Source organism: Anolis sagrei, chromosome 2 (genome assembly GCF_037176765.1).
Source record: "Anolis sagrei isolate rAnoSag1 chromosome 2, rAnoSag1.mat, whole genome shotgun sequence".
In the NCBI taxonomy this organism is placed as follows: Eukaryota; Metazoa; Chordata; class Lepidosauria; order Squamata; family Dactyloidae; genus Anolis; species Anolis sagrei.
Window position 1 is genome coordinate 243,297,681 of NC_090022.1, and position 11,363 is coordinate 243,309,043.

General features: G+C 39.7%; 1 protein-coding gene across 9 annotated transcripts in view; it reads left to right on the forward strand.

Moving 5' to 3' along the window:
• The window catches only part of SEMA6A (semaphorin 6A), a 180,698-nt gene extending 169,775 nt beyond the window's left edge, over positions 1–10,923 (forward strand). For all 9 annotated transcript variants that reach the window (XM_067464481.1, XM_067464480.1, XM_067464484.1 and 6 more), the window contains one exon: positions 8,960–10,923. In XM_067464481.1, the coding sequence (XP_067320582.1) occupies positions 8,960–10,146 (1,187 nt within the window). In that variant the 3' untranslated portion in view covers positions 10,147–10,923. The remainder of the gene's footprint in view (positions 1–8,959) is intronic.
• The last annotated feature ends 440 nt before the right edge of the window (positions 10,924–11,363 follow it).

Here is an 11,363-nt window from a genome sequence, read left to right on the forward strand (position 1 = left end):
TTCCAAACAAAATTGGTTAGTTAGATAGCCCAACTTTCTCCAATACACTGAATTAAATTAGCATTTCCTTTGCATCTTTTTGTCTTTGGCACATTAAAGGAGTCAGATATATATAGGATTAATGTGGAAGGCATAAGAAAAAAGAGCAAATACAACTACTTATTCAACATTGTACATTGTTATGCTTGTAGTTTAAATCACTTCTGATTCATTGATTGCATGGAATATAATCAAATAGTCTCAGAGAGAATAAGAAGAAACAAGTGTCCTTTACATTATTATTATTATTATTATTATTATTATTATTATTATTTTATTTATACTCCATCACCATCTCCCCTCAGGGACTCAGGGTGGCTAACATGAGGTCAAGCCCAACAGATACAGTAAATAAATGTAATACATACAGCAAATAATAACTAAAGTAAAGTACAAACAGTAAAAACAATAAAATAAAAACAATTAAAGAGAAATAACACGGTGTGATAAAACACTGGGTATGAAGTAAAATAAAAATTAAGGGCAAAAGGTGTAAAACAAGGTGGGCTGGGCCAGATGCAAGGATAAAAACAGGGAACATTAAGTGAGATGGGAAAACTGGAGTGATTTATCTGGTGGGAGATACAGGAGGGACAAGCTATGGGGTTTAATTTCCCGCTAGAAATAAGGTGAAGTGCATCAAGAGGACAAGTATATGCTGGGACTGTCATGATATGGGGATTGTTGTTCATTCATCAAAAGCAAGGCAGAACAGCCAAGTTTTCAAGCTTTTCCTAAAAGCTGACAAGGTGGGAGCTAGCCTAATCTCCCCAGGTAATTAGTTCCAAAGCCAGGGGGCCACCATCGAGAAGGCTCTCTCATCCCCAAAAGCCACACTTTCAGCGGGGGTGGGAGTGAGAGGAGGGCCTCCCTGGAAGATCGAAGAGGTCATGCATGTTCGTAGAAGGAAATGCGATCATGAAGGTAGATGGGTCCCAAACCGTTCAGGGCTTTGTAGGTGATAACCTGAACCTTGAATTGGTACCGGAAAATAAAAGGCAGCCAGTGGAGTTCCTTAAACAGTGGAATAGACCTGTTTAATGTAAGCTTTATCATTTCCTGGTGTTTTTTAACCCTTTCCCCAAACCACACGCAATGGTAGCACTACTGTATAGCTCAGGATAGAATATTTATGCATGTGAAACTATTTTATGATTAACCATTTACCACCTGCTAGACATAATGTAGAGCTACTGACCCACAACACACAGCCGTTCCAGGTGGCCATGTAGCCAGGCATGAAGTGTTTACAATAGCTACTGAGGTCCATTGAAATTCTCCAACAGTCTCAGAGGACAAAGGAGTTAGTAGAAGGGAATTCCAACCTCTTCACTGATCAAACACACACACACACACACACACATATATGGGTGCAAGGTTGAGTTAATGCCTACTTATGTCACTAACAGGATGCCAGCTACAATCTCTCTATAGAATTTACTTTACCATCCTGATTATCTCCTAGAGATACATTTATCCAAAAAGAAAGTGTGTATTTTTATTTATAATACTGCCTCAGAGGCAAGCTAACCTCTCAGCAACCCTGCTTGCTTTCTCTGTCCAAATACACAGTAAATCCTCCCAGCGGCACGTTCTGAGTATTTGATTTTCCACCATTAAACTGCATCAATCTTTCATGATTAATTCCAATAAATCACACCTTTTAAAACTGAAAGGACTAATTCCAAGAGTTCAAGGTCTGCTTTCCAACACTTTTTCGACAGCTTATTAACACTTTCCCAAGAATCTCAAAGGATATCTTGCATAGGGCACATGCTCATTAATTAACTACCTGTAATATTTAATCAAGGGTTGAATAATTAGCGCAACCTGTTCTCCTTTGACTTGGTTCAGTATGAAGTAGTAGTGTAAGGAAAGACAGTAATTTCCTATACTCTCTGTTGATGAGTTCAGGTAGTTATGGGTTTACCTGGGCATTCATATTCCTATTGGTGGCCGCCTATGCTGGAAGGAGAAGCAAGCATGTGCTGATACTGTCATAGTAAATCAAGGAGATTGATAGTTTCCCTTCATTTTCTGTTTCTGTCAAAACACAAGACATCTAGCCTCTATCAGGGCAACATTTTTATTCTATCCCAATTCATGCTGTATGTCCTATGGTCAAAGGTCAAAATAGCTGCCCTTGCAGTTGTATTACCCATTCATTCACACTGTTACCTAGCTAAATAAAAGAAGTGGGGCTTGTCGCAAAATGTACAATATGGAAAAGCTATTGGTCATTGTTTAGACCTCTTGATAATTTTGGGTGATGCCATTTTGGCTATGCCAGCCATGTTATTTTACAGCCTCCATTTGAAACAGAAGAAATTACTCTGTTCTTAAAATGCTGGTGAAAGTAAATAAATATATGTCAAACAACATAAATTAAAAGAAAAAGAAGAGAGGCCTTTGCTTCTTTCTATTCAGGTTGGGTAGTTTGTGATGCTTCTAGTGATTTATGGGAGCTAAGCCAAGCAGCTCTTTTTGACATTCAGCTTCCGTGACATATTGTCCCTGAGCAGATGGTCATAGTCAGAACAAGAGTTGAGCAAAGCAGGACTGCAGAATTTAGGTTCTCTTCTCTTCTAGCATAACCCCAGAATCCATAATAGCATTAATAATATTTGCATGGGGGACTTGGTAGGGGTATCCCATTCATTTTGTACTCCCAGGGAAATCACATGCATAGAAGATGAGAGATGCAAAACAACTAGCCTGGAACCCCGCAATGAACCATATTCACATATCTGAATCTAATGAATCCCAGCTGCTTTGAGCTCTCCCAAAGAAAACAGCTGGCCATATTTTATTTCATCCCAGGCATAACAGAAAGGTCCTATAATGTGTATAAAGCTTGACGAGCACTACGGCACAAGATTAAGTGCTGAAAAGACATTGAATCTTAAGAAGCAAAGCATCCTTGAGTGTGATTCTGTGAAAAACATGCCACATACTTTATGCTTCCCTGAATATGTTTTGAGGCGCATGCAATTTATTTTCATTCAAGCATTTCTTGGTTTTCACTCTCAGCATGAAGCAATTCATGTCAAATGCCCAATTGAGCGTCCTCTTTTCTCAAATCTGTTTTAATTTCACACTTTTAGGAAGTTCCAGGGTGGCAAGCAGGAGTAAGGAAGGCCGAATTTATATGCAAATGCCCTGGCCCAAATGAGTAATGGGACACACGGTGGTAGAAACACAATGTTTATATCTGTGAAAACACTGAAAGCGGCATTCATTGAGTTTTAGAAATGAGGTTAACATGTCTACAAGAATGAATGTCAGCAATTAGCCCATAACACAGTAAAGGCCCTGTTACTAGACCTTAACAAATTGGAACTTGAAAGTTTTCCTGTAAAAAAATAGCATAAATAGCATATAGGAGCAAATAAAATTGAAGTTGCACATGTGCAAAATGGACAGACATCCTGCACTACATTCTGCTGATTCTGGAGGTGATGGAAGTGGATACAGGCCACTTCCCACCCAACCACACAGGCATCATTTCAAGATGTGAAGCTTAAAATAGCCGCCAGGGCTTGCTACATTTACAACTTATGGCCGGCCTGCCTCCTCACCACAGCACATTTAGGCATTGAAACTTTATACCCCAATTAGCAGTTTCCTCTTCATCCTTTCCAAAAATCACATTGTATTTCATTTACCAAGCCGCGCTCCCATTTCTAAGTATGCCAGCATTTGTGGAAAGAGGGAAGTTATTGCTTTGCCATCTGGTCTACATTATATTAGAAAACAAGAAGATGACAGATTTCCACTGTGGAAACCACATTGCTCTCTCAGTTTCCCAGTTACTGTAGTCATCCGACTACTGGAACCCTGGACAAATGGACGTCATTTCAAAGTTCACTTTTAGGGAATGTAGAATATGTATATGTTTAAATAAGATTTGCTGACAGAGCTGAAATCTTGTAGTGACAGTGCATGATGTGTTCAAAATTATTATTCCTGGAACAATGCCTATATCGACTGTAATGGTTCTGGCACTCTTCACAAGAGAGATGGGGAAGGTTTTGCTTGTGTTTCTCATAGCCCCTGAAGTTTCCAAAACCTCCTGAACCCCACAATTTTTAAATATGATACTCTAAACTACTCACAAACCTAGCAGTTAGCCTAACAGTTAGTAGTTATCCCTCCCAGGCCTTTACTGAAAATGAAGGCTGGAAGTGATTTCTGCCTTGATATGGTCCACAGAATAGCAAGGGGGTACTGGCCCACTCCTGATTTAAGGTAATGCAATTACTTAACCCACTGGCCTTATTTACAGGGACTGCTCTGTTTTGTATTACCCTAAAAATCATTTTTCCTAAACTGCTTTTGCTAGAGACAAGATGAGCCTCTTAAAATAATGTTGAGGTGTAATTTCACATCCTACCAAGTGTGTTCTTGCGCAGAGGAAAAAGATCTGCTTGCCAGCAAAGCCATCCTTCAGAATACTGTCACCTATAAAGAGCTAAGCCGAGCTGAGCCTTCCTTGGCTAATGAGCATGCCAGGTTTTCATTGGGTAGTTTTTCTTTTGCCTGTTAGCTCCTGTGGTGAGTTTTTCAAAACCAGGTGTTTTGCTCTCCTGAAAATTTTGGTCTACCACTGAGCATGGTGATAACCGCTGTTTATTTCTCCATGACTGTGGTTTGACCCCGTTTCTTTCAGTGTTCTATATTCTAGCTTGGTTTTAGAAAGTCTTGTGTTTTTATGTTTTAAAACTTGGGCCATTAGACAAAACATGTGCATTTAATCATGAGTAGAAATTGCCCAGAGTAGGGAAACTGTCTCTGTCCAGATAGGCTAAATTGCCATGTAAGTTCTGAATTGCAACTATCCTAGAACAACTACAACCACTGTGAGATTTAAAATGTATGTTAAACATTTTACATTTTTAAAATAAGGGATGTTTTGTTAACAGCAGCTACAGTAGTTACAGTTGACTTGGGAAGCAAACTTTATCTACATTAATTCTATCCTGTAGGACCAGTCTTCCATCTCAGAAAGTAGATTTGGGCCCTATCTTCACTGACCATTTAATGCAGTTTCAACCAGCATTGAAGAAAGTGATTTTGTTGTGGAGATGAGTACCTGCATGGTGATTACACCCAACAGAGCACTGATGAACATTAAGGGATTTATTTTGCACACCTAAGAGGCTAGCTTCAAACTGCATTAAATGGTCAGTGTAGATGGGACATAAGTCTATAAAACTTAACTGTTCTCTTTTGCAGTCTCTAAAGAGTTACAAGATCCCATTACATTTAATAAACAATTACATTAAAAACACTAAATTACAATAATTAAAAGCACATTAAACACAGTAAAAAAATGACTCATAGTTAACAAGAGGACTGAGACAACAGGAAGTGAGAGAAATCTACCCCTCAGAAGGGAAATGTACTCCTGAAAGAATTATCATGGGGGAAAGGTGTCTCAACTGAAGCTTTCTCACCAACCTTTGTTTCTACAACAAGCTAAATTTTTCAAAACCCATTTATCACTGAGAGAGAAAATGCAGTGAAATCTTCTGAATAGGGGCACAGACAGCAAAACAAACACTACAGGGGTTTTACCTGTGATGTCCAAAGACAGACAGACAGACAGACAGACAGATAATACATAGCTTGAGTTACAGTTCAAAATGTACCTCTTCCAACTCGCTTGCAAATTCAACTTAAGAACAAACCTACAGAAACTATCTTGTTCATAACTTGGGGGCTGCCTGTACATCCAAATAAAAAGTCCTTCTTTCACAATAAAGAGAAACATCTTTGCCTTCCAGTGTAAAAAGAGTAAACAGTCTGTTGTAGGAGGGAATTGCACAAACTGAAAGCAACCACTGAGAAGGCTCTCTCTCCTTCTGTAGCAAATGCACCCATGATTGTGGTGGGACAGAAAGAAAGCCTTCCCCTGGAGATCTTAAAAGTTGAGCAGGTTTTCTCAGTAAGCATGCAGTGGGTACCTTCAATGTTGAAACAAAAAACCCATTACAAAAGTAACAATGATTTCCAAGGTCTGAATAAATGAATACAAATATGTGAAGCTGTGTGCTTTATCAAGGAAGGGGAGACACTCAGGCAATAATCTTTGATGGGACTGGAAGAGTGGCTATAAATCTAACAAATGATCCTATTTCTGTGTGTTAAATGTTGGAGGAATGTAGTCACACCACAAAGACAGGCTTGTTTGCTTACATGGACTAGTGTTTGGACCATAGCAAGGAGTTTACTAGCGTTCCAGACTTGCCTTACACCTCTAACTTACCACAAACTCTATTTTTAGAGAGCTCAGACACTAAAGCTTCCCTTGGTGTTTTGCCATATCTGTCTGTGATTACAGACAAGACAAACTGCTTGTAACATGTCGAGACTATTTTGGTCTCTTAGACTGGATGTGATAAAAAGAAAAACACAAAAAGCCCCTTTGTAAGACTCACAGTCTTTAAATCTCTGCTCTGCAGATGGATGTTAATAACTTCATTGTGGGATCAGTCATATATCTCATATCTTTTAGAAGCAACAAAGCCACATAACTTAAACAAGTTGAATCTTTCATATCCAAAATGCTTAGAATCAGAAGCATTTTGGACCAGATTTTTTGTTTGGATTTTGAAATGCCTGTATTTGTATATACATGCATACTGTGATACCTTAGAGATGTGACCCAAGTTTAAGCACAAAACTCATTTGTGTTTCATATATTTTTCCCGTTTTTATTTTTATTGTAAGCACAGATAGAATAATGTAAATTTCAGTAACAATTTCGTAGTACAAACAGAATGCTTTGCACTTAATTTTCTTAACAGTACTGATTCTGCACTTATCTCCCACATGTGTCTAACAATATTACCCCCCTCTCTCCCCACCCTCCGGAAGCAGTACATTCCTTCATTCAGATGTTATTTTAATTGATCAATCATAAAGAGAGTATAATTCAGTTCTTTGTATTTTCATTTTTCTTTTACTCTATCCATATTTCCCATTTTGAAACCTATTTCTTCCTAATTCAGCCTGTTGTGCATTTAGTTCTCCTTTTGAAGTTATAGTCCTGAAGCATGAAATCCACTAAATATTGAAACCATTTTTTAACTTCCCACTTTCTGTGCTCTTTCCAGCCCAACGCCACAGTTGCTTGGGCAGCTACTGTCATATTTTGTATTATATCAGCCCATTCTTTAATGCTGTCATTCCTATCTACTTTCTGGAAAATAATTATTTTTGTTCATTTCCAATTTTGCCCTATTCTTCCATCTTTTTGTTTACCTTATTGCAGAATTTTTGTTCTTTATAGGAGCCAAATTTTTTGCATCTGTGCCAACATAATTTTGTTATTTATTTAGTTATGTGAGCTAATTGAATCAGGGTTCTATACCATTTGGTCAGTATTTTTCTTTGTTTTTCCTTATGGGTTTTTTTTATTTAATTGATTCAGTATTCAATGTCTAACTTATTATTGTTCAGGTCCTCTTTCTATACCTCAGCCATGTTTGTTTCATATATAACTTTGTAGACAGAGATTTTACTATTCCTCCCCCCATTGACAAACTGACATTGGACAATCCTGAATAGACCTCTAGCAAAAGTAAAAAGCTACTGAGGCCCCATCTACAGTGCCATATAATGTAGTTTGAAACTGTGTGCAGTTTGAAACTGTATAGACTCTTATATAAACTGCATTATATAAGTCTATACTAACCATATAATGCAGTTTCAAACTACATTATTTGACAGTGTAGATGGGGTTTGAGTCTCTTTGCCCATTTCATAAGCATATGCTGACTACTGACCAGCTAAACAAGTTCCATATTTTAGAGGAACGTGTTTCTGCAAGAATTTAGGCAGGCATATGGGATAAATATATGGCATGTTCCACTCCATTGTGTGTTTGAAACATGAGACATGACTACTTTAGAAATACCTTCATGTTAGATTCTCCCTGCATACAAAAAGTGTACCCACCAAGGAGATTTCCCAGAAGTGTTTTGAGACCTCTCTAAATACTCCAGGTTGATTCTATGGTATGCTTCTAGCCCAAGTAAAGTCAATATAAGGTTCCCTATTATCTTTGGCTTCAAATATCCAGGGGCACATATTTCCATGGATCTGAGCAAGGATGGGATTGGGCATTTTACAGTTATGATGCCACTGCTGAGAAGCCCCTATGCCATTCTGCCAATAATGAGAGGATTGTTGCAGAATGTCAAGCTTGGAGTGGTTGGTCCATGAGAAGTTTTATTGTTAAATCCTTAGTTAAGTATAAGCTGATACAGCAGTGGTTCTCAACCTGTGGGTTCCCAGATGTTTTGACCTTCAACTCCCAGAAATCCTAACAGCTGGTAAACTGGCTGGGATTTCTGAGAGTTGTACGCCAAAATGCTTGGGGACCCACAGGTTGAGATCTACTGTGATACAGCATTCCAGCCAGAAATTCCTCCTCCCAAAGATTCACAAATAATAATATAAGTATCTCTGTGTGTAAGAATTTGGGACACATCTTCTCAACCGCAACTGTATATGTCATAAGGCAGATCACTTTATAAAATGTATGATATAACATTGAAAGTAGTGAGGACTTTGCTATTTAGAACAAACAAATCTCTAAATTCCCTCTGAATATAACTCACAGATCTCTTGATCTTACCCAGCTACCAGATAGCTTAGTAACCCTCCACACTGAAGCACCAGCCAGCAATTAATTTTGGAGTTGTAGTCCTAAAACTTTTTTTTAAAAAAAAAACCTTAAGTAATCTATTATTACTACAGCTGTGTCAAACTACTTATGAACTTTTTACAACTTAAAAGTTACCTGAAGATGGCAGGAAATGATTTAATGAATGTGTTTTTATATTGTTTTATTCTGATCATGAGTATCATTTATACCTACTGTTCTGCTGACCATTTTTGATGTTTTTTGCAGGAGTGATTCGTGAGAGTTATCTCAAAGGGCATGATCAGCTGGTGCCTGTTACCCTTCTGGCTATTGCAGTCATTCTTGCCTTTGTCATGGGGGCTGTCTTCTCGGGAATCATAGTGTACTGCATCTGTGACCATCGGCGCAGAGATGTGACTATTGTACAGAGGAAGGAGAAGGAATTGGTCCAATCCCGCCGGGGTTCAATGAGCAGCGTCACCAAGCTCAGTGGCCTCTTTGGGGACACTCAGTCCAAGGAGCCAAAGCCAGATGCCATTCTCACCCCTCTGATGCACAATGGCAAACTTGCTACCCCAGGCACCACAGCCAAGATGCTAATCAAAGCTGACCAACATCACCTAGACTTGGCTGCTTTACCAACCCCAGAGTCTACCCCAACATTGCAGCAGAAGAGGAAACCCAGCAGAGGCAGCAGAGACTGGGAGAGAAACCAGAACATTATCAATGCCTGCACAAAGGATATCCCCCCCATGGCATCACCTGTAATCCCTACAGATCTTCCTCTCAGGGCTTCTCCCAGCCACATCCCAAGTGTTGTAGTCCTACCTGTTTCTCAACAAGGTTATCAACATGAATATGTCGATCAGCCAAAAATGAGTGACATGGCACAAATGGCTATGGAGGACCAAAATGCCACCCTTGAGTACAAAACCATCAAAGAACATCTCAGCAGCAAGAGCCCCAACCATGGGGTGAATCTGGTGGAAAACCTGGAGAGCATGCCACCAAAAGTACCCCAGAGGGAAGCCTCTTTGGGTCCCCCAGGGTCTTCTCTTGCTCAGAGTGGTCTGGGCAAGCGGTTGGAGATGCATTCTTCTGCTTATAACGTGGACTACAAGAGAAACTACCCTACGAACTCTCTTACGAGAAACCATCAGACATCAACTCTCAAAAGAAATAATACAAATTCTTCTAACTCCTCCCACCTCTCGAGAAATCAGAGCTTTGGCAGGGGAGAAAATCCCCCTCCTGCCCCACAGAGAGTGGACTCAATACAAGTCCATGCTGCTCAGGGTCAGACCGTGACTGTATCAAGGCAGCCTAGTCTCACCACATACAACTCACTGACGAGATCAGGGCTGAAACGCACACCATCCTTAAAACCAGATGTACCCCCCAAGCCCTTTTCTCCTCTGTCAGCGTCCATGAAGCCTAATGACACATGTACATAATCACCATGGGGGTGGGGGTGGGGGGACAGCAGGTGACCGGAGAATGCCCTTAAAATGCCAGTGTTTGGCAATGACCACACTGCTAGTTTCAACTAACCAGGAAGCTGCTAAGCCTGTGGATGTATTGCTCTCTGGGAAAAGTGGAATATTTTTTTAACAATCGGGCCATGCAATCCATGGTTTGCCACTGTAGGGCCCACCCCCATGATGAAACAGTTCCTTACTCAAAAGACTAACCACAAACGTTGAGCCAAAAGCACACACATGAATGATGACTGTGATACTTCACTCTTAACTGCACAGTGCACCCCAGAACTGAAAAACGGGTGCTTTGAAAGCAAAGGAATGGAGAGGAAAAGAACAACCAATAACAACAACAAAATTTGTTGATTTAAGCTAACTCTAACTGAACTGTGGCAGACTTTTACTATGCGCAGGTACTGTGAAATGCCCATCAGTGTTACAGCCATTTGGTTATAGCAGTTTGCCATGTTGGGCAACAACTCTGTCATAGGTTTCTGCTACTTTTCTCTTTTAATGAATAACATGTGACTGTTAACGCAAGTAACTCCTATTATTTATTGTTCAACCTTTTTGTCTTTTTTTAATTCCTAAGGAAATTACTTCTGCATATCTTCATATGAGCAGCTCTCTCAAGAGGGGGAAAAACCCAACACCCAAATACATTGGAAATTATGCCTATTTAACGTGAAACCCATTAACTGGAGTAATTAATACTCTTTTTATTTTTCCAATAAATTCACTGAGTTAAATAAGTATGAGGTGGAATTCTGAACTTTGTGTTTGGGCTCTTTGATCTCTCTCTGGAAAATAAAACAAGAAAGTGTGTGTGGAGGGTACCATTTATTTCAATGTGAGTTCATTTTTCTGGCTGAGTTTCCAGCCTCTATGTCAGGCAGCAGAGAAAGAAGCAAACCTTCCACCGGGTCATCCCCCAGGTTACCCTCTTCTTCGAGTAAAGTCCTGCAGAGGAAATCCTTTGAAAGCTGCACATCTCTGCTCCATTGCTGTGAACATGGTTTTGTCAGTAGGTGATAACTTTCTGTGAAGGCACCAACTTGTTCTCTGCCATCTCACAATTTCACCTCTTCGTGGGAGGTGGCAAACAGAGGTCCATAAACAGTGTGAACTCGTTCATGTGCAAGGTTTTGCCATGTGGTCAGACTGCACAGGTTTTTGTTCGTGGGAATACATCT